The sequence below is a fragment of the Rhipicephalus sanguineus genome, chromosome 4 (genome assembly GCF_013339695.2).
Source record: "Rhipicephalus sanguineus isolate Rsan-2018 chromosome 4, BIME_Rsan_1.4, whole genome shotgun sequence".
NCBI classification, from domain to species: Eukaryota; Metazoa; Arthropoda; class Arachnida; order Ixodida; family Ixodidae; genus Rhipicephalus; species Rhipicephalus sanguineus.
This window is the reverse complement of record NC_051179.1, coordinates 87,092,869-87,117,479: the sequence shown is the minus strand read 5'-3', so window position 1 is coordinate 87,117,479 and position 24,611 is coordinate 87,092,869. Positions and strand designations below refer to the sequence as shown.

At 44.6% G+C, this 24,611-nt stretch overlaps 1 protein-coding gene across 3 annotated transcripts in view; it reads right to left on the bottom strand.

The window, feature by feature from the left end:
* Positions 1-631: 631 nt before the first annotated feature.
* LOC119390377 (ras-related protein Rab-35) overlaps positions 632-24,611 on the bottom strand; it is a 34,322-nt gene continuing 10,342 nt past the window's right edge. The window contains exons 2-7 of one of the 3 annotated variants that reach the window (XM_037657990.2): positions 18,491-18,541; positions 15,798-15,921; positions 13,473-13,597; positions 8,869-8,993; positions 5,872-6,041; positions 632-2,805 (exon numbers count right to left, since the gene is read on the bottom strand). In XM_037657990.2, the coding sequence (XP_037513918.1) occupies positions 5,916-6,041; positions 8,869-8,993; positions 13,473-13,597; positions 15,798-15,921; positions 18,491-18,541 (551 nt within the window). In that variant the 3' untranslated portion in view covers positions 632-2,805; positions 5,872-5,915. Of the gene's footprint in view, positions 2,806-5,870; positions 6,042-8,868; positions 8,994-13,472; positions 13,598-15,797; positions 15,922-18,490; positions 18,542-24,611 lie in introns of those variants that run through there. The other 2 variants (XM_037657989.2, XM_049414767.1) reach the window with 2 other exon arrangements.

Sequence of the window (24,611 nt, the reverse complement as noted above, 5' to 3'; positions counted from 1 at the left end):
TAGAACGAGGAAGCCCACCGCGTCGCGCGAGGTCTCATTTACCGCGCTCGCGAAGAAGCTTCCACCGAGGTAATGGAAGGAGAGGCCTGGAAGGACAGGGACAGAATGCTTAGATTCTGTGATATTATCCTGTAAAACCTGCTAACACCATTTTTTTAACTATGCTCACAGGCCAAAAGGTGAAAAAAAAATATTGGAACCAGTTGATTTCTCGGAAAAACTAAGCTAGCATTGAATCTGCAGCTGCTCAGTGGCCATACGAATGGTAAGTGTAGTCACAAATACGTTTGCATGTACATACTGCACGGAAACATGTTACCCATTGTGCAAGAATTTATCTTGGTACATCCTTGAAGAAATTCGACGTACATTTCGGTGACAAACACGGACTCGAACCTTGACTCCCGGCGGCGAAAAGCTACGGTGTAATGCCTCAGCTTCTTTATAAATAACACAAACAAACTTATGAGAGTGAATGAAGAATTGTACAAGCTGAACACACACAATGACAGCACACAATGGCAACGCATGCTCCATCACCCAGGACGTTTCACCCAACTCCAACGTACTTACAACAATTCATCAACACTTGTTCGATCACACCGCAGAAGAAAGTGACAATACGAGGGTGTGTCATTCAATATGTTTATTTCGCACTGTAAAATTGAATGTATGCATTGTTTTTTTTTCTTTTTTTTTACTTTCAATGTTCTTTGCGCAGTGGTGCGCACACACTTTTGCAGGGGCGCACACAGCACTTTGCCAAGCGTCCAGAGCAACACCACCCTATTTTTTTCTGTACTCTTGTCCGCAAAAAGAAGAAGAAAAAAAAGGGGCAGACTATGCACTTTACAAAATACAGTGCACGGCACATTCTCTTTGCATTTTTTCACTTCACACAATGACCCATGAAGATTTACCATAACCCACAAACTCAACAACGCAGTCACGATCGCAGTGCAAACTCCTTTGGGGTGATAAACATTTGCAAGAAAAAAAAACATGCTTAAGACTATAAATCCTACCGAGCCCACTGGCAAACTCGGGACACCTTTACGCGCAAGTACGTTCACCATGAGTAGAGACTGCGTGTACAATGGGCCTACGGCCCTTGTCCATCGTGTCCAAAGTGAACTCGCTCAAACTAAGAAAGCAATATGCTCAAAAAAAAAAAAAAGAATGTCCAACAAAAACACACTCGCTACAAAACTATAGTTTTATGGTACATCCTGCTGCAGTTTACGGGCACAGTGATTGACAATGCCGCGCAAACATGCAATGCAGCTCAAGTGACCAGTGTGACCTGCACGAACCAGGAGACACGGCAGAGGCGTGAGAAATACTCGTAAAAAAAAATACTACTCTGCCCAAAGAGAGAAGAAAACTGAGAGAGAGGCAAGAAGAGGAGTATGTAGCAGTGTACGCTGCCCTGCAGGACGCCATGTAACTTGCGGAGTGGCACGCGATGTGGCGCTACCTTCTCTGGCGGCACGACAAATTCACTCCTCACTGTCAGGTGCTCTAGGCGACGCGAAATATACCTACAGCAATCTGCCTTTATATAACAACAACAAAAAAAATGCTATAGATGCCTCTGCAGCAACACAGCAATACTACTTGAAAAGCAATTTACATCCGGTGATGCTAACGACAACACACGATGCGAGTGATGGTCGTGATAAAGCACACTGGAGAGCGAAAAAAATGATGCATTTGAAGCTTAAAAAACAAGAGCCATGCAAAGGGAAGCAAGGCTTAGGCTATGTGTGTAACAAAACATTTGGTGACTAAGACCGATCCAAAATGCAAAGGTCATAATCTCTTCCCAGCTGGCCCCAACAGCTTCAAGGAGCTGTCTGCTACAACGCCTACCTGAAAGTCTTCAGTCTTGTATCACCTGCAGCACTAATTAAAAAAAAAGGGAAAGTTGCTATGAGCACACCGGCACAGGAAAGAGGAAACGAAGGTTACTAAACAACACTGCCATACAGTGAAATAAAAAAAAGAACTCGGGGGGCATAGAACTGTGTGCTCGATTGGCCCACCAGACTGACCGGGAAGAGATGCAAGTGTGCAGGCTTTCGCAAACATAAAACGAGTGAGAAAGCAGCTGTGGTGTCGTCTAATCGTACTGCCACAATTTTTTTGCTAGTGCCCCATGTCTTTCAAGCAAACATGTGCTCTGCCCGCATCACACCGGAGCCCCGCTAGAGTCTGCTTGCAAACACCATCCGCCACCCACGGCCAACCACTACACGCTTTAAGGGTGCAGACAGTTGCATGCCGACACCTGCTGACTGCACTTCTCCCTCGCTCGTATTTACAGTGAACCAAGCTGCTTGTCCTTGCAAACGCAGCTCGGAGGCATGCTTATCCATACTAAGCTTTCAGACAGAAAGGTTGTGGCTCGAGCAACGCTTGCAGCGACAGCAGCAGTGAAAGCCAGGACGTTGTGCACGAGATGCGCACTTTGCACAGGCCACTAGGCTAGTGAGGCGCAACTGGCAAACGCGAAATGAACGGGAGAAAAATTCACTGCCTGGTGCGCTGCAGTACCCGCCCCCTCGACACCGGCGACGCCTCGCTGTGCCGCGAGGCAGTGAGCAATGGGCAGAGACAGAGCATGAGCAGACAAAGGAGGAGGAGGATGGAACAAAGAAAGGGGGAAAAAGCGAACGGCGGTGACGAGAGTTTCTCCGCACTGGCAGCTCTTGGCAGACGCTGTAGCCTCCCCTCCCTTCCCGCATTCGGAGGGAATGAGCCTCGTCCTCTTCCTCCCGATCCCATTCAAATGTACAGGTTTTCCTGGAAAATACAAAATGCTCGGTATATAGTAACATTTTCGATAGGCTCAATTCATGACACATGCGAATTCAAGTTTATAGCCCGATTTAAGTGCCCAAAAGTTAAGCCCACAGCCAGTGCTCTTCATATTCTAGAGTTTGACATTTTGACCGCACAAAAAAGACGAGGACAGAGGGAGGTACGAAGACACGGGTGGTAAACTTTCAACTCATTTTATTCAGTGAAAGACGTAGCAATATAAGCGAGTTTTGACATGCGCAGGCACAGTTACGTCCGCTCATCAGTCTAGTGGGGCAGCCACCTGTCCAAGAAAGACATTTCCGATTGAAATAATCTGATAGAGGTGTCACTGACACAATCATCATTTTTCTTTCTAATAAAGTAAGCTTCTAATAGCTCTCGAGCTGTTTGATCTTGGCTTCTGCCCAGAATCTTTATCCCTTTAAACCGTGGTTCACACGTGCAGTCTTTACAGTGCGCAGGCAGGTGCGCCAAAACGTCTCCTTTCTTTAACTTTTGCTCGTGTTCCCTGGCTCGATAATTTAGGCACCGCCCCGTCTGCCCTATGTAGGACTTGCCGCACGTCAGGGGGATTTCGTACACGACTCCTGTAGAGCACTTCGCGTACGGCTTTGCATGGTTTTTACCACAGCCGAGACTTCTTTTAGGTTCTCTGGAGGTACGGGTGCAGAGCCGCGCCAGCTTGAATGGCGCCGAAAAAACAAGGGGGACACCATACCTGCCTGCTACCTTCCTTAGGTTGTGGCTGACCTTGTGTATATAAGGCACCACTTCAGGTCTTATGGTAAGAGGGGTCGTCCTCGTCCTTGCCTCCCTCCTCGAACCTTTCACCTTCCGCAGAAGTGTTTCCACCACTGGCGTCACCATGGACCTAAGCATTTCTTTTGGCCATGGTCATGCCTGCTGGCAGTATTTTCCTCGGGCACAGAAGGGTTTGGTGCCATATGATTCTTCCCAGTCAAAGATTGTGAAAAGGGGAGTTGCTATGCTCTGTTTAGAGTCGGCTCTCAGGAAGCTGTGCGTTCACAAAATGCAGGATGCATTTGACAATCAGATTTCCCGTCTCAAGACGGCTGGGTTCCCTGACTCGGTGACGCCAGTGGTGGAAACACTTCTGCAGAAGGTGAAAGGTTCGAGGAGGGAGGCAAGGACGAGGACGACCCCTCTTACCGTAATACCTGAAGTGGTGCCTTATATACACAAGGTCAGCCACAACCTAAGGAAGGTAGCAGGCAGGTATGGTGTCCCCCTTGTTTTTTCGGCGCCATTCAAGCTGGCGTGGCTCTGCCCCCGTACCTCCAGAGAACCTAAAAGAAGTCTCGGCTGTGGTAAAAACCATGCAAAGCCGTATGCGAAGTGCTCTACAGGAGTCGTGTACGAAATCCCCCTGACGTGCGGCAAGTCCTACACAGGGCAGACGGGGCGGTGCCTAAATGATCGAGCCAGGGAACACGAGCAAAAGTTAAAGAAAGGAGATGTTTTGGCGCACCTGCCTGCGCACTGTAAAGACTGCACGTGTGAACCACGGTTTCAAGGGATAAAGATTCTGGGCAGAGGCCAAGATCAAACAGCTCGAGAGCTATTAGAAGCTTACTTTATTAGAAAGAAAAATGATGATTGTGTCAGTGACACCTCTATCAGATTATTTCAATCGGAAATGTCTTTCTTGGACAGGTGGCTGCCCCACTAGACTGATGAGCGGACGTAACTGTGTCTGCGCATGTCAAAACTCACTTATATTGCTACGTCTTTCACTGAATAAAATGAGTTGAAAGTTTACCGCCCGTGTCGTCGTACCTCCCTCTGTCCTCGTCTTTTTTGTGCAGTCAAAATGTCAAACAGTAAGCACCAACTAGGCCAAACGCAAGTTCTCCTAAAGCATATTCTAGAGAAAGCGTTTAGTTAAGAGCAATCGAGCTAGTCTGATTAGACATTTACTATTTAAATGTGCCTTCACTGTTTAGTATAAATTAACTCTTCACTGTTTATTGAACAAGTGCGCCCCTGACAGCTGGATGCTAAGGTGAAGAAGCCTATGCAGTACCCTATTTACTTGAATCTAGGCCGGCCCCGATTCTAAGCTGACCCTCAAAATTCGCAAGGCCAGAAAAAAGAAAAAACTAAATCATTGTACTCAAATCTAAGCTGACCCCCCCTCTTTCGCACATCGTTTTTTTCGAAAAAAAAAAAAAACATATGCTTAGATTCGAATAAATACGGTAACTTTCCTTGATGTAGAATAGCATTCGTGATTTTCACATTTAAAGGGGCACTGACACAAAAATTTTCGTCTGGCGTTCCTTTGCTGCAATATGTTGCTGAGGGCCTATTAGTTATAACACGACACATTGTTTGTTGCAGCACGCAATAGATACTAATAACAGTGTGTTTATTATTGAGCAGTCTCAGTTTCAGTTTGGGAGAGCTCCGAGAAGGACAGGCCGCTGGGTGCAACTATTGCCATCTAGCGAGTGAAACGGTACACAGGACTGTGATGCACTTCCACGCTGCCTGCATCACCTGCTTGCGTTCTTTCGCTGCCGCACGTACTGTGCGATGTCGTTGCCGTCATCGTCGTCACCTTTATTATCGTCGTATGGTGGCAACGACTTTCTTGAGGCTTCCACACTTCCCAAACGTTCGCCGCGGGCACGGACTTGCGAGCAGCTGCCAAATGGAAATAGTAGCCTGCTGGCACACACGTGGCTAAAGGGCAATGGCGATTATGACGTCATCATTCTAGCTACGCCTGCTTGGATCCCAGCTGCAGTGTTGACGTCTCGGAAGTTGGGGGTCACCTTCAAGTCACCTTAGGTGATGTCAATGTCGCGATGTGCGACGTATAGAGCTGGCTTGCGCAGGCCAACTTTAAAATTCATATAGATTACCTCCCAAGCTATACAGTCGACGACCGATTTTTCGGACGCCCAATTTTTCGGACATGAAACTTTGTGTCAGCACCCCTCCAAGTAAACAAAAGAAGAGACTATTCTCATTAGTGTCCTGTTAATCAAATGCCTCAGTCTAAGTGGAGAGCTGGCTCACCGGCAACGGGAGCTGCACGGAAGGGTTGCTGGTGGGGCCGCCAATCAGCAGCACTGCTTCTTCTTCTTGTGGCCACCGGGCTTTAACCGCAGCTTGTCCTCGGGCACCTGCTGCCGCTCCTTCTGCTCCTTCTTGCTCTTCAGCACCATCCTTGTGATGGCATTGAACATCTGCGTGCACACATAAACAATCTCTCAAAAGAGAACACATAAGCAGTACAAAAGAGGTACAGTCACCCAACCTGACTCTCGAGCCAGCCAGCACCCAGCCACTATGACAGCCGTTACTAATGCATATTGTACAAATGTCAGCGCAAACAAGACGGAACACAAGAGAAGAAGGACACAGTACGAATCGCCGTGTAACAACTGAAGTTTTAATGAAACGAAAATGCCCCCACCTCCCCGAAGGAAATCGTGAGGAAATGCGAATGCATTTCTTGCGCCCAGAGTACACGGCGTAGTAATTTTAATGGCGTAAAGCTGGACAAATCGACGCGCTCAAGTGTCTCCCTTTTGGGCGCCTCTTTCAACGAACGCTTCCTACGTGCGTTCGTAATCACCTCAGGGATGTTGCCACCGCCTTCAATGGCACACAAATGCGTTTAGAACGCGCTGTTTTCAGGCTGCGCCAAGGCAGCACAAATGCTACAAACGCGTTTCAAACGCACTGCATTGAGGCGGTGGCGAAGGGAGGAGAGAGAGCGAACGGCGAGAGAAGGAGCGGCGAAGCACTGCACCTACCCTCTCCTACACTCTCTCCACACAAGCGGGAGCTCCGCCGAGCTCCCACGATGCGAGCGCCCTCACACGCCAGAGTGCCCTCCTCCTCTCCACTCACGCTCCGCTACTCCGCCTGCACCACCTGCTCCGGTTGCTAGGGGCGAGGATAAGCGCGCGTGCCTGCAGCTGTTGCTATGGGAGATGAAGTGAGAGCGGAGGGGCGCGCGGACAACGCCGGATGCCTTACATAGCCAGACTAAGAAATGCACTCGCATTTAAAAAGAGGACTCGACGAAAACCAACACAAACCTGTGCAGAAAATTTAGGTGACGTCAAAGAAATGGACGAGCTTGCGTACCTCGCAATCTGGTAGACAAACAGACGGTTCAGATATACAATCATCACCCTCGTTTCTGATAAGGGATGCTTCAGCGAGCTCCTGCGCCCTTTTGTCTTTATGTTTCAGCATAATAACAGTGTTACAGTGCTGGTGCTCGTGTCCCTTCTTCATCTCTGTCCTGTTGTCCGCACTGAATCCACCCGATATTGCGTACCTCTCTACCTTACCGTTAATAATGCCACCGTGTGGGTGCAAACATGCTCCAAGCCAGAAGCTCTCTAACTGGCTTTCACGAAGGGCATCTGAGGATTCGGCAAGCAGTGGGAATGAATATAGTCTAAGCCTGTTTTACCGCAATTAACACACAATTTATTGATTTAGAGAAGGAAATTCGCATAGTATTATTGATTTAATGAAGCCATTGCACACCACATCACACTTTGAGAGCCTCTGAGCAGTGAAAGGCTTATGCAGCAGAAGCATTAAGACTTGTCATAATGAACACCTCAAGGTTAGCGTGATTTGTGGAATCACATGCTTGAAACAGCATTGAAAGAAGACCCTATACCATAGTTATGTTGGGCAAGGAGTCACTGCATGGCAGAAGCGTAGATTAGAATTGCGCCAGGCAACACACCCTGTGAATTGCATGACGAGCGGGTGACAAAAGCTGCCAACCCATTACAAAAGCCTGAGCTATAATTCACCATCATCTTCATAACCCACAGCATCAACAACACGTGCAGGTACTCATGTTACCTCACAAGCTTGGATAATGATGATGACAAAATAGCCAGAGCTTAGGCGAGTCATCTTAAGCAAGCGCATGAGGGACCCTGCAAGTTTTTAAGATTTTTTTGTCTGCAACATCACCTTGACGTAACAGTAAACTCAAGTTGCATGTAAATCTGTAAATAGCAGGAATGACGCAGATGGAAACAACTTTATTGAAATGACGCAGACAGTTAAAAAATAATAAAGCAGAGAGCTTATTTTGGCAGCACGTTAAAAAAGACATATTGCAGTAAACAGAGCATGAAAAACAGTACTGAGACCATGCAATGTATCATGCAAAAGAATTGGAGAGCTCAGAAAACACTTGTGCTAACAAATAAATTATGATTTACAAAACTCTTTGAGTAAAGATAGCAGGAAGAACAAAGACAACAGTATGCCAATACTATATCCTCTATTATGTAATGCTTGTTCTAACTTGTCAATACATCTTGCATCGGCATGGCTGGTAAAATAGTAGTTGTTTGAACATCATGTGTTAAAAAGTGAATCTCATCGCATGTAATTCAAACTTAAATTCACAAGCTTCTTCAAATCGATGATCTGTGAAAGCCATATGACACAAAGCATCCCCATTCTTGCATTCTCCAAATTTCATAACAAAGCAGCACGCAAGAGAAACTAAAAACTAAATTTTAAGAAAGCGAGAGGTCGACAGCTGTGCGCTTGTTTTTGTTGAGACGGCGTGAGCGCCACCATGTGACTTTTTTCCACCAATAGGGCACGTGCAGACCTCATCGCCTGCCATTGCTGGAGGGCTATGGCAGAAAGATATAATAATTTCACTGCCTTTAGTTCTTTTTTTAAATTCAGGTTGCTTAGTGGCAGCAGTGGCTTGAGAAGTGGAGTTCTGCCGACGTTGTTTCACACCACAAGGTGATGCAGTGATAGCAGTGTCTTGTATCTTCATATACACACTGCATTTCATGCATCGGAAATACAGACAATGATACAGGTCTTGCCAGCTGCGTACAGATAAACGATACCCAAAGAGTCTAAGAGAGTATCCAAGATACATCTATCTTCGATACTGCCCTGTGCTATACATAACCAGTGGAGTAATGATCATCGAATGCAAGAGAAACAACATGTGGAGGGCAGGCAAGCTGGGAATGTTCAGATTCCGTCGCAAGGGCTCACCTCTTCAACGTTGATGTTCTCCTTGGCGCTTGTCTCAAATAGCTGTATGCCCATCTGGTCAGCAAAGCGCTGTGCGTCCTCCGTTAGCACCACTTTCCTACTTGGGTCATCATTCTTGTTTCCCACTGAAAGGACACAACATTGAAGTATGAGCACGACACTATTCTATTCAAATTGCAATTTTTTTTTCATGTGTCTGGCAAGTTACGCAGTACTGCTGACTGCAAATTTTACGAAAATTTTACGAAATCTACCACTGTCAACTGTAATGTGTTCATTGTAGAGTGACAACATCAGTTGACTATCTTCAGAGGTCATCAAAACAACCATGCTTAGTTAAAAATTCAGCTTTTAACTTGTAGCCCTAAGGCAGTGTTAAGGGGGGACAGTGAGTGAGTGAGTGAGTGAGTAACTTTATTGAGTTCCTGCAGGTTTCCGGGCAGGGTTCCCATCTAGGAGCTAGCCGAGAGACTGTCTCAGCAGCTTCCTTGGCATGCTGAATCGCCCAGAGTTCTAGTCCTGAACTTGGCAGCGTGGCCTGCCAACGTGACCGAAGGTCCTCATTGGAAGCCACGTCCCTAGTTTTGGCAATTAGTGCTGGACACTCCCAGAATATATGAGCAAGTGTGGCCCTATAATTGTCATTATGAATCACATTTACCCTGATTTATATACAACCAACTTATGCAAGTATTTACAAATAGGGGGGACAGCGCTCTCTAAAAGTTTTTTTAAATTCTAGATCGATTTTAATGATATCTGCCGCACTTATGTATAGTTGTGTCCTGATTTCAAATATGCAATTATTTCTGTAGTACTACAACATGCAGGCTTTTAAATACAAAATATTTTATGGGCCTTTTGGGGGGGGGGGCAAGATTTCTTTTAAACTGAGAGTGTTACAAAGTAAACAAAGTAATCTTACGAAGCAACGATATAAAAAAATATGAGTGGCACTATAGACACACAAAAGGAAAAAAATTAAGGACAGTGAACACCCAGTAACTAAACAGAAACAAAAAGGTTCATAGAAAAAACATTTTATGAAATAATGTAATGAAAAAAAAAAAAGGATGCCGATAAGCCTGTCCTCTTTCTCAAAAACAAAGAAGGGAAGAAAAAGAGAGATAAATTAACTAGCAGAGATTGAAATCAAGTGGACATTCAACAAGTGAATGATATGTACAGTTGATACAGTAGAATCTCGTTAATTCGGCCCCCGTTAATTTGGAAATTTGGATAATTCGTCATTCCCACACCCTCCCTTCAGAAATGTTCATAGCCCTATGGCAACAAACATTCGCTAATTTGGTGCAAAATTGCACGCGCACTGGTTAATTCGGATTGGAGGCAAGCCAAAGACGGCGAAACTGAAACTGTGTCTCGGAGGCCACATTTATTGCATTGCATTTTCTTTGCCACACATGTGCAAATTTATGGTCTCCGAGATGGGCTCCAGCAGCAACGGTGCGCTGTCGATGCCGATCGCGGGGGGCCAAGGAAAACCGCATTTTTTTTCGAAAACTTATGAAAGGGGATGCAAGGTGGCGTTTTGGAGCATGCATCGTCCTGTCTTCGGCAGAGAACGGATAACAAAGAAACAAGGCCTCAGACGGATAGCGTGCAGACCTGCAGCCGTCGGTTGTGCTTTTTTTCCCCCTCTTCGGTGCGTTGTGACATATCGGCGGATCGGCAGTGTCGATAACAAAGAAACAAGGCCTCCGACGATATGGTGTTCCTTGACATGCTTCCCTCCGAAGTGGAGCTTGCGGATTACGTTACAATTGATGACGGCGTTGTCGTCGCCGGTCACTTCAACGATGACGAGATCATCAGGGCTGCCCTCGGTGAGACGGATGAGGCGTCCGACGAAGACCCGTGTGATGAACTACGCCCGGTGCGTCGTATTGCAAACGAAGCCGCGGACGCTCTCGTCGTTCTAGAGGAGCTTTGTTACGATCATAGGTCGGCAAAAAAATTGCAGCTCACTCACTCACTCAAGAAATATATTTTGCTCTGAGGGCTCACTCGGACTCAGACTCACCAAAATTTTCCTCAACCGGACTCATTCAGACTCAGACTCACTAAACTTTTTCTCAGCCGGACTCACTGAGACTCAGATTCACAGCTTGACCCGAGTCTGAGTGAGTCAACTCATGAGTCCATTAGCGTAAAATTAGCTTTTGCGAACATGGTGCCAATGCTGTTTAATGCCAATATCTCACATAATCGGTGCTTTACGATACGCCTTTTGATTTTTACCTTCAAATACAGTCAAACCTCGATATATCGAACACGGACATATCGAATTATTGCCTATATCGAACGGTTCCTATATCACGTGGGAAATCGCATGCATTTTTAATTTTTTATTTCGAACGAAGTTTGACGTATAATGGATATATCGAACTCGGCCACCCCAAACCGCCCGCGCTCCGTTGACAGGCGGCGAGCTTTCCCGCAACTCTCGAAAATAGCGGTAGCGCGGTGGGCGTTTACGACTGCTGCACACATCGATGGCGCCGAGTGCGCCACTTGAACGTAGCGGCATACGCACGCCGCAGCCTTGCAGCAATGACGCACTGCACTTGTTGCACCAGCTCCTCCTTGATAGTATCGCCAGGCATCCGTCGCATCGGTCGTTGTTGTGCTCGTGTGTTAGGCCTGCCGCGCGTTGTGGTGTGTGTAGCGATGGCTGCAGACGCGAAGAAACGGACGACCCTGACTTTTGCAGCAAAACTGGAAGCAATCCAGGCTGAAGGCGTGGGATTCGGACCTGGTGCGTCAGGGACAAAAGGTATGCCTTATCGTCGGTAACTGCACGGCACACCACACCGATGCCCAGCTGAGCAACATCGAAGTGGTATTTCTGCCGCCCAACACCACTTCGAAGCTCCAACCGTTGGACCAGGGCATTATCCGCACATTTAAGTCTATCTACAAGCGTCGGCTGATCGACATTTTGCTTGTAAGACTCCGGATGGGCCAAGATCTGAAGATCGATCTTTTGGGCGCCATCCAAATGCTCAAGGCGTCGTGGGAAAACGTCAAGCAGTCGACGATAGCCAACTGCTTTCGGCATGCGGGCTTCGGTGGACGCACTGACGAAGCATCAGTGGAAGAATCCGAGGAAGCTGAGTTGGCCTGCGCAGATGAAGAAAGCGAGCTCGCCGAAACGTGGAGCAAGCTGGAGAGCTTTGTTGGTGCGGAGCCGCAAAGCATGTGCATCGAAGACTTCGTTGCAGGTGACGACAGCACTGGTACAACGGCGGAGCTAACGGATGTAGAGATCGTCGCCGAAGCTACCGCTGAGCAGCCGAATGAAGACGCTGCCGAGGTGGATCCCGCAAGCGCTGATGGTGCCCCGCTCCCGACATCAGCTGAGGTCGTAGCCGCTTTGGCCCTTGCGCGCCGCCACTGCAGCGCGATTGAAGGCACCGGCCTTTCACTTGTGGATCGCCTGGACTATGTTGAGGACGCAGTCGTCAAACACGCCATTGCCAACAAAAAGCAGGCTACTCTTTTTCAGTATTTTAAGCCAACACAATAAATACTTTGTTTGAATCTTCAAGTGAGTATTTACTGCACCACGATTGGTTCGTTGGTTGTTTTCCACAAGTTCTTGACGCATTTTTTACGTGATTTTTTATATCGAATTCTGGATATATCGAACTATTTCGCGATCGCCGTGCCGTTCGATATATCGAGGTTCGACTGTATGTGTTATCAGTAGTTTCAATTCAGTAAGGACATTTTTTTATGAAATACACGACTCACATAAGATATTTTATCAAGAACTTCCCGTAAAAAAGTTTGCGGGGAAAGCTCACGCCTCCCCCCCCCCCCCCCCAATTCACGCCTCTGATCAATAAATATTGAAGTGGTGCATGAAAGCCCGTGCGTTGACATGTGTGAATAGACTTGAGCATAAAAGTAAGCCGATATAAGACCGATAGTAATGCTGAAGATAAGTAGACAGGAAAACAGGTTGGCAATAGAAGGTGAAGCTCACTCAGACTCACTCAAGAAATATATTTTGTGCTTAGGGCTCACTCGGACTCAGACTCACGAATATTTCCCTCAACTGGACTCATTTGGACTCAGACTCACTAAAATTTTCCTCAGCCCGACTCACTCAGACTCATACTCACCGAAATATTACTCGTCCGAACTCACTCAGACTCACGGCCCAATCTGAGTTGGAGTGAGTCTGAGTGAGTCGACTCATGAGTGAGTTTGCCGACCTATGGTCCCAGGCAATACTTTTGGACTAGAGGATTTGTCACATGCCCGCAATCTAGTCCTTGCCGCCCAGCTGTCCACAAAAAAAACAAACGAGCATCACGGACTACTTCACAAAATAAAGGTATGCGATAAAGGAATTGAAAATGTGTTTTCGTTATGAATTCGTTAATTTGACATTCAGATAATTCGGACATTTTTTTCACTCCCTTGAGATCCGTATTAATGAGGTTTTACTGTAACAGACATAGCTGTACACAAACAATAGCCCGGTGGCAACGCTACTTGTGGTTGTATGTGTACCATTTCTGTCCTGGTCCTCGCGCTGCTTCCCCTACGATATGTAATATAACGCCACATACCTAAGATCCTATTGACGACGTCGCAGTTCTGCTCAATCTCGTGGAGCCAGCGCTTGACATTGGCAAAGGACTCCCCATTCGTGACATCGTAGACCACGACCACACCATGGGTACCTCGGTAATACCTGGGTGCAAATGAGTACGTTAGTCATCACGTAAAACCTCCAATTCAATTAAATTCCACGAGTGGGAACACTTTGGACTTGAGAACCAGAAGCCAGCGACATCTACTTTTTCACGGCAACCAATTCTATGTAACCCAGTGTCTCACAGTGTGCAGTGCTAATAACAGTAGGCCTCGCCAAGGGTGGCTGGGTGCCTTGCAGCATCTCCTGTAATTGCAGCATTTTTCAGGCAAAGCTTCAATAGCGTGAATGAGATTATTAAATATTGGTGGATAGTGCAAAGCATTGTGGTTGGTATATAAAGTTCAGCGAGAAATGATTAATTTTTGAACATTTTCTACTTCCAGTTGCTTTTAGTGATGCTCAATGTATGAAACACTTTAAAACCAGGTTTTGAAGAAAGGGGTACCATTGCAGTCCTCAACTATGGGACCCTCCTCTGTATATTTGTACTAACATACTGACCGTTTGTTCAAGGAATAATAAACTAAATCATAATGAAATAGAGCAGACTACCGTTTATTGGACTTCAGTTGGTTCATTCCTTCTGTTAATATGATCTCAACTAAAGGTCCTTGCCGGCACTCATGCATTTCAATGGAACCAAACTTACGTTACTTCAATCCTGAAACCAGATAATTCACTGACAATTGAAATCTAGCTGGTTGCAGCAGTAATGTAGCAGTAATGGTCCCAAGCAGTGAGGTTGTAGCAGATCGCAGCAGTAATGGTTCCAATAGAAGCTGTCTCCACGTTGGCTGTGGTTAGGGCAGAGTGAATGCTTCGCATGCATGCCATCTCGGATTGAAACGGCGTATTTTCAACCTGCTCTGGAAGATCTTAACGCGAAAACGGTAGCTCACAATGCGTTATTACAGCATTTGTCAGATTTTAACGCATGTTTTTATTTTCTACCAAGAAAATTTGGCCGAAAATAACCTTGGGTTGTGCAGTTCGACAAGGAACCACGATCAGAACTATGTTTCCAATATCCTAATGACAGTCAGCCTGGCCAGTGTAAGATGGTGGCCATGCACGTCTTGCTCACGCAGAATGACAGTGACGATACGCCTATTTCATTCCGATTACGAGGGCGCTTTCAAACAATGGGCTATTTCACTCGTTCCGCTAATGGCAATAACTCGCGCCATATGTTCTCGGCAACCCAGGGGATTACAAATGCTAAGTGGTTAGTCTGGCACAGGCCACCATCCAGTTTGTGAACGTTTAGGAGTGTTGTGTCTCAAGACATCAAATGAGCTACTGACCCTAAGGAGGACAACATATTTCGTGCTTCATAGTGATAAAGTGCTGCTTAAGAGTGATGATGACTGACATCAAATAAATAAAGTTTCATTTCTTAAAGACAATGTTCACTGCTTTCTCGTCTCCTTTTAGCGAGAATCAGAGACATGTTTTTCTTGCTGAAAAGCTGGGTGTACGTTCAATTTCTACGTAGTTTAGGAGCTCCAATGCCATTTTCTACTTTGGGCCCATAGGGTGCAGATGTGTGTTGAATTCAGGGACATGCTACAATAGGGTGAATTAATGCCAAATGGGTCAGTGGCATGTTCTGGTGGTTTTTCTGAGTTTTGCTTAAAATTAAACCAGCAGGAACATTCAACCAATTTCGCTGGACACTTCAGGACTGAATTAAAGAAAGTCAACTATAGTGGCTGAAAGGAATATGCTGGCATTAAAGGCAGCTATTATTCTCATGATTACATTACCTTACCATTTTCCACACTGCAGGGCATAGAAGTATATTTGTAAAAGTTGCGAATTGGTTCTGCAGAATCCCGCAAGGTGGCGAAGGGTTAAGAAAGAGAAATCGACAACCATCCATTTGTAGCAAGAAGCCACAAGGAAATCCATACGTATGGACTTCCTTGTGACTTCGTGCTACAAACAGGTGGTTGTCAGTAGCACGGCTAATTGGGCTAGTTGGTACTTGTTCATTTTAACAGGATAAGGCATGTGTTGTTTGCGTCTTTCTTCTAGTCTCCGTGTTTGTGAACGCACCTTGTCCTGTCAAAAAGGGGTGGTTGTCAATTTCCCTTTCTTACTTTGTAAAAGTTACAACAAGAAAACATTCAGACATCAATAAAGCACACCTTGTATTTCACTACATCAAAAAACTACTTTTGACGGAGGTCTGAATTCAATGAACGCGCACGGCAAAGCATCACACGGGACTCACGTCGATGTGATGGTGCGGAACCGCTCCTGACCGGCTGTGTCCCAGATCTGCAGCTTGACTCGCTCGCCGTCCACTTCGAGTGTGCGGATCTTGAAGTCTACCCCGATGGTTGTGATGTAGTTCCCTGGTAACAATTACGAAAGGGCAATTACTGAGCTGTTCAGCAACTGTTCACATTGCATATTTGGGGCTTCTTGAATGCTCACATTGTGAACACAGCCGACTGCACACCACATTTCTGGCAGATCGCTAGGAAGTTTGGCACAATTCTAATCCTTTCCTGCTGTAGGGAGAGGGCTAACGACACCAGGTGGTTAATGTTAGGCCAGAGACCTCTGCTTACGAAGCATCTACAAACCGTCGTGTTACATACAATGTCATCAAGTTGAAAAGTGCTTGCAGCATTCATTTGATCAGAACTGTCTCTAGTAGCATGACATGTAGCAATGAGGCATGCAAATGTCATGATTTGAGCCGAAGCATGCGAGTTGGTTTCACATATCTTCAGCTTCTAACAATACACAATGCCCATCATTCTAAGTGGTAAATGTTAAAAGTGGCATAGTCATACGTGAAGAACGCTATTAGTTTTGTCGTTCCCTTATGCATTATTAGTTTATCTGCATCATCAGCAACCTCATTTTTTTTTACACCCTTTCATAATACTAAAGAATGGCTTCACAAGTTCTACTGCTTGTGTACTTGTGGTTCGCAGTGTGTTTGTCTACTAAGTATGTAGTTAATTGGAAAAAACACCCATGATGCCACTGAGAATATTGGCCTTGATGCGAGTATGTAACTGGTAACATCAAACCTACGCGACAACGCTAGATGTGATAAATTTTTGTCACAAAACAAGCCAAGGAAACAAGTACGCAACACAGTCTAACATACACGTGACTCTGTACATGCAACAAAGAGGCAGCTTAGGTGATTGACAGCTCTTTTTCTTGCAAGGCACTGCAGGAGAGCTTTGTCAAGGCTTGCGTAAGGGTTTCAGCTCAGACGTATTGTGAATGAGTTGTCAAGTTAACAAAAAAGAACTGAAGTAAATATAAGTAACTGTGAACTGCAGTGGAGCTCCGAGAGAAGATCAGCAATCAAATCTGGTAGGTTGCATTGAAGGTGCAGCCTTCACACATGCTGAACGCAACTCACGGCTACAAATTCGCTCGAATTCTTGTTGTTCACGACAGCCTTCACAGATTTCCTTAGTTTACAAGTCCTGAACCCTTGAGTGATGAATCTGTGATGAACTTTCCATTCACGTTTGAAAGCGCGAGACACACTAAGTATTTCTAAAAGGGCGAGAGAAGGCAGCAAAGTAACACATTGTAGCATTTGTTGAAGAGAGAGATCATGCAAGTTAAGCTTACGTGGCGAAGGTGATGGTGCCGTTATACTTGAGGAATTGTTCCACATGCTACACTCGTTTTGTGAGAATTCTGAGCTGTCCAGAGTTCCATTCTAAGGCATGTGTGTCTTTTAAAATTACACATTACCTTAAATGTTTGCCATATGTCTTTTTTAAAAACACTTGATATGGCAGCTGGTTTTGATAGCTAAATCCCTACATTACCTACATTACAACCAATTAAAGGGGTCATGAACCACTTTTCCAAGTAATGATCTAATGACCTCAGTACCTGAGTTTACTGCCTCCCGAATCGACTGCCGCAAAAATTTCTCGAATCCGTCAAGAATGAGCGGAGTAATCGAGGTTTGGCGCACGCTCTCAGCGCTTTCTCTCTTTTCTCGTGCCGATGAGCGCACTGGAAGCTAGACAGGGAGGGATGGCATGGGGGAAAGAAGTTACATCAGCGCGCGTCATGAAACGCGATCGCTCTCCTGCTGTGATTCGCGTGCGCGAGTGCGGCTACCATGTACTGAGGAGTGCGGCACCGACAAGTGGCGGCACCCCGTGGCAAGAAGCGCATCTGATCCGAACGCCGCTCTTGATTTACGTCGGCTATCGGCCAATAAGCATGCTATGTCTCTTGCGACGTAAACTGGCAGATCTGCGACGTCAACGTGCAGATGCCCCGCCCACCGACGCGACTGAGAACCGGCCTCTGTTTGAAAAGAGGGTGCCTGGGGAAACTGCAACTTCGCGCTCCGCTTGTGGCCTTTACGCGGCGCGCACGACTGTAATATTTGGCAGAGCAGTTCATAGCCGTGTCAGCTTTCCACAGGATGTGTTTTTTCAACAAGCCCAAGGGGTGCTTCATGACCCCTTTAATTGAATGCTCGATATATTAAAAAACTCTATGTACGCACTGAAAATGTTGAATGTGTACAGATCACTGACTAGCTAAGACAAGCATTGACAGCTAAACATCAAAGCTCTGCGACAACTAAATAAGCAAAATAGGGTTAGTAAATCACTGACACTGTGGCTAATGTATGAGCTGTGATGGTAAAGCAGAAACATTAAAGCAAAGACTTCAAATATAGCGAGTTTCGTACAAGAAAAGCTCTATTATTAAGCAAGTACTGCAGCCTTTATCAGCGAATAAAACCCTACACTGGGAAGTATGACTAAAAAAGTACAATATCGTGAAAGTACGAAGAGCACAGATAGTATGACCACGCGGCTGAGTACTTACTGATGTTGCACCAAATGTGCTAGTGGCAAAAGAAAAAAGATGCAAGTTAAACCGAGTGTTGGAAAACAATGTGCAATCGGCACGTACCTGTGAAAGTGTTGTCAGCAAACCTCAGCAACAAGCTGCTCTTTCCGACTCCTGGAACAACAAATAAGTTGAGATCAGTTGTTAACGCCCAAATCTCATTGCCAGGTAACAGCTATCAAATTTGTCTTGAGAAGCTATCAGCAAGCTGGACTATCTAAACAATGGCAACATGAGCAGCTTATATATATATAGCACTGCAGCACCCATTCGACAAGCGCTGGATTTGATTTTTTTGGCAGTAGTGCCTTGTGCAGGGAAATTTTAACACTCCAATTTTCTGAATAATTATTTAATCGCAACTATTCGGTTCATGTGGCGCGCGCGAAACAGGAAAAGAGGTAGCGTCGTACTGCTGCATGCATTTCCTCGAGACACTGCACATGACGGGTGACCACCCTGTTCGACGAAGCTTATTGGCACAGCATACTGTTTCACGAGGCACCTGAGTGTGAAGCTACCTGCTCGTGAATCAGTGAAGGTTCACCTCGGTCTTGTTAGGTTACCAGTCAATTTTCATTCATTTAGTTGTGCATTATGAGTCTGGTGTAATACCAAATACTCATGCATTTTGCCTACCTTTATAGGTAAGTAGGCGTGGAAATAAAACATAGCTCTGTTGTGCCCGAAGTTCTCAATGCAGCAATTAAATTAATGTTCTGCACTGCAGTTTGAGATGTTTGCTTCAAGCTGACATATCTCTAACCTTTAACAACCCTAGTTACTTTTAAAAAATCATTTCCAAAATGCCAATTTTTAAAGTCCTTGATTGGATCGGCTCATTAAATAAATGCATGAAATACACTGAGAATAATATATTTATTTGTATAACATTCATAAGCATTCCTTTAATTCTAGAGATAGTTTGCTTCATATATATATATATATATATATATATATATATATATACATTATATATATATATATATATATGAGCCTCCATAAGCGTGCCTGTTCTATATTAATCACCGCCCATAAGGGCCTCCCTCCAATGAAGGAAGACTTTAAGCCCTGCTGCAAGTGCTGCACACAGCAGTTTGTCCTCGATGCTTACAGCAACATAGCACTACATATACTCAGTTGAAGGCACAAATGGTGAGAGACATGACAGATGAAGCCATTCGCGTAGCTTCTTGTTCCCCTGTACTTGGAGCATGTAATGTCAAAAATAATGCGAGTGGGTGCGTGTATTAATGTAACTGTACTTTTGTGCCAAATGTATAGATAAATTGCCCATAGACAAACTTTATTCATTTTGTAACGCTAACGTTGAGTTATTATGTTGAGCAATATGCAACGTCTCAATGATGGAGCTGCTCTGAATGGCTAAGAAACGTTTTGCTCCTAGTTCACAACACGCCGAATATGATATACAGCGCACGTAACTACAAGTCACATAAACCATCTGTGCAATGTGCCCAGTAGTAGCATGGTTACGCACAGGATTGCATGGGCCCAGCAAAAACACCTCCTTAGCATACAGACGCTCAAAACTTATACCTGTAATGAAAGTTCACGGATAGTCTTGCATTAAAGGATATCTTTATAAAGCATTATGCTAGTTACTTGTTTCTTTACTAAATCACAGAAGTGACGTTGAGATTATAATGGCTCAAATAGAAATAAGCTGTTTTCCATAATGTGGATATATATATATATATATACACACACACACACACGCACACACACACACACACACACATATATATGAATGAAAGAAGGAGAGTTTTAACTTGATTTTCTTTGTCAGGAATGAAATTAATATATCATGGCCTACATTAAAGGAGGTCATGCTGCATCTTCTGTAACATGGACAATGCTCACAAATTTCCAGTATTTTGAGCATCCCGATTGGTTTCATATTTCTGACATGCCTCAACTGCTTTCCCTTTCATGTTAAAAACATGGTATTTCTTGCATGACATGAAATGTTAAACAAGTGACGGGTGAAATGACTCTCGCAAAAATGGTCACTAAACTAATTTCCGCATGCAGATATATCTAAGTTGGTCAACTAATAAGGCGAACAAGTAAACATTGCCCTGAAATAGGGACAAAGGTAAAGCTGACCAAGTGCTACTGAAGTGCCACTTTGCTTGAGAAAGTTTCTGCAAGTTTGTTTATCCGAAGACTTTGCACGCCAAATTGCAACGATTGAGAAGAAAACTTGCGAACTCAACGACCTGATACTCTTTTCTCTATGACATATCAATTTCGCATCCTCTCTGCAATGAAACCCAAGCACAAATTTCTTCCTCCATCAGCAGCAACTCACTTAACTAAAATGAACTCCTTTAGTGACATCACTTTAATGCTGCATGACAGTTAACAGAAGTGTTAACCTCCCCGCCTTTCCAAACTCAGTTTTTCGCTAACAAATGTAAGTGACTATTTGACAAAGTTTTGGAAATGGCTTTCTTTGGCTTGTGCTGACAGTCTTGATAACAGGGACCAGACATAACACAAAAAAAAAACCAAAAATAAAAAAGGGGGGGAGGGTAGACAACTCCTATTTTGGAATGAGACTGAATGAAAACAATTCTGAATTTGTTTTAATCTTTCCGAAATATCGACTACTGCCTCGTAAATATTAAACTATAGTGTTATTGATTGCACTATAGTACAAAGCCCAAAGTAAACTGCTCTTAAGCAAAACAAGAAAGAAAACGACAATAAAGAAACAGCACAAGACTTGCTTCTCGCACTTGTTGCTCTGATGCAATCGTCTGCACTGACACCAGAGAGACGAAACAGCAGCACGTCCCTTCATCACTGCCATCAGTATCAAAGCGCTGCCGACCACATCATGTGAATACAATGTTCCTGTACACCAAGGAGCTGTAATGCGTAATGCTTTGTGTAATGACATCTATTGCCATGTCACGTGTATACGACCCTGATGTAAACATGTGACACAGCAATTGAAATGTTCAACCACATCCATACTTTGCAGCGCCAAGCTCCGAAACATGTGCTAGTGCAATGAAGAAACTGGCTTAAAAACGCTCTAAAATACCATTAAATTATGGCACATCATGGAACAAGCAAGAAGAACCAAGATGCTCAATTCTTTCGTAACGCAAAATGAAACCAATGAACAATGAAGCATGAGAGAAATTACCTGCTGTTTCCTTATATACTGTACAAATGAAATATAGATGAGAGTTCAATTTTGTTGAAGAAAGTAAACCACACGTAAACACTACATGCAGCCTACAGTTCCACGAATTTGAGCCACTTTATTTACAGCTTGAACAACAATGCTATATGTTCACTGTCTTCTTTTGCTTGTATTTTTTAACTACAAGCTTCTAATTCGCAAGATACATGTATGCTGGGAATGATAAGCATTGGTAGAAGCCAAACACAAAACTTGTGTACGACAAGTGTGCTGCTCACTTCGTCGAGCTTGAGCGACTGTGCTCCCATCTGCATTGACGTGTATCAAAAACTTGGAGGATGCTTGAGCTTCGCGTTCAAGAGTAGAACGCGATAGCGTAATCGGGCCCCGTGCGCATCGCCTTCCCAACGGCTAGCCTGGCTTCGGTACTCGGTACCTGCCTCAACCGTTCCGTAAGAAAATGAACAACTGTGCACAAAACATTGGCTGTTTCAAGCTATCCTAGCAAGCCTACTGCAAGTACAGTTGTGAAGTGCCTACTATGCCATAATTCTTCCTTTTGAGAATCAGCGAAGGGCCCACTACGTGTCCATAGGGCAACACACGAACCTACGCAGCTGCTCACTTTGTTGATGCTTTTGTAGCTGATGATGATTAAATATGTATGAGCGCTTCGTAATGGGTGGGCCTTTAAAACACCCACTCGTTGCGCAATTCACATCTTTTGACACCTGGCGTGATTCTGTGCTTCTGCCACGCAATATTACGTGCGTTAAGGAGACTCTTTCCACTACATGACATTTATATACAGTAGACTCTCAGTAAACGGAAATCTCTTAAACGGAACTGCTGCTTAAATGGAACAAGTGCTTCTGACAAAATTGATTTCGTACTTGTATTCTGCACCCTTGTTCATCTCTCAGTAAATGGAACTCCTGTTAAATGGAACATATTTTCCTGGTCCCTTCAGGTTCCGTTTAATGAGAGTCTACTGTAGTGTTTCTTTCCGAAGCAGTTTCAAGTAACAGTGTGGCTCTGTGGTAAACACCTGCTTGCCATGCAGACAGCCTGGGTTTGATTCTCACTCGAACCAACTAGTTTTCTTATTTATTTTATTTGCATCTTTCTCAATTTTTCGGTCATGGACAAGATTACGGTTTTTCCCTCACAACCAACGACGCCGATACTAATGCCGACAATAATTTCTGTGAAATGAGCTCTTTAATGCTATCATCTTAATATGTATGTACTTCAAACATAGCCTTGGGCACATTGGTTATTCATGGCCACAGCAGTGCATGTAAGACACTCATCTGACTGCAGGCAATAGGTCAACAAGAATAAGTAGTATTCTTTGCACATACTGAGCTTACTTTATTGTAACAGTGCAACATTAACCTATAATTAATTCGACAATTATGCAATAAAGCAACAAATTTTAAGACAATAGTGCTAATGTGCCTGTGTCGCAGAAATACTGTGTCAACATCAGTTGTAGGCAAAAAATCAGCACTTTCCGTGAGCAAAAAATCGCTATGGATGCAAATAATAAAAAACAGGGGTTCAAGCCGAAATCGAACCCAGGCATTCTGCGTGACAGCCAGATGTTTTACCACAGAGCCACCGCTGTGCTTGAAACTGCTTTGCGAAGAAAACCTGTGCAGGCATCACCTAGTGCAAAGAGTCGCACTAGGTGTCACACCATGTGAACTGTGCAACATGTGCGTGGTTAAGAGGCTTACCAATTACAAAGCACTCAGCCATAATTAATTATTACCATCAGCCACAGCATCCAAAAAGTGTGCAGCGGCGTAGGTGCGCATATTTCCTTGTGGAGGCATAGTGGGCACTTCACTACTTTGCAAATTGGGGCACTTCACAACCATATTTGTAGTAATGAAAACCAGCAGATAATGAAGCCAAGGAAAGTATAGGGAACGTTAATTGTACTGCTTTAAGTGTATTGTAACAACTGCGACATAGATGTAAAGGAAGTAAAGTGGACGAAAAGACAACTTGCTGCTGGCAGGGACCGAACCTGCGACCTTTCGATTATGCGCCCGATGCTCTCACGAGATGGTATGACACTGGCCCCGAAATTGAGTGTTTATCTTGTAAAAGGACAGTGAATGGAAGTATCTGATTTACCTAGTGACACTAAGTGCAAAGATTAAAAAGAAAGAAACAAAAAGCTGGCATATATGCAAATAAGCTCCTGCACCGTGTTTCCTCTTATGACAAGCTCTTCAGATTACTAACTGCAGTACGAAATATCTGTACAATCTGGATGGTCTTTCTATCAGGCCTGAACGCAGAAATGTCATAGGTGATTCTGAATTTCTCCATGGTTAGCTCCCTTCCACCTGACCTCCACGCAGCGCCGGATTCATTTCTTCCAGAGTGAGGTTAACATCAAAGGGACACTAAAACAATTAGGATGAAAGGTATTCATTTTGAAACTACGCTTGAGTGGGATCTTTTCCCTTCACGCTGAAATGAAGGGTGGTCATGGTGGCTCAGCGGTTACTGTGCTCAAGCTGCTGACCCAAAGAATGTGGGTTTGATCCTGGCTATGGTGGTCAAATTTTGATGAAGGCAGTTCACCTTAATGCAGTCCACGAGGTGCTATCAAAATTGTGACGTCATTGCCACCTGTCTCAGTTTCATGTCTTAACAATCAAACATTTTCCCTAGATGCAAGTGACTCTTTCTAGTATTAAGAAATATAGCTGAAGTGTATCAACACTTTTCCTGGCAAATTTCAGAGGTGACATAAATAGTGCCTGTGGTAGGTTGAAGTTGAGCATGTTTTATGAACATACCTCATTGCAAAATGCAGTTTGGAAAAGCACAGGAAGAGTGGGTACCCTAACAGGCTTCATGACAGGTTAGGTCCCTCAGTGCTTGCAGTAAGATAACTGAATGGCCAGCAATGACGCAAAGGCATCTAACTGCATCAGAATCCCAATGCTGCTAGTACGTGAATCGCCTGAAGCTGGAAAA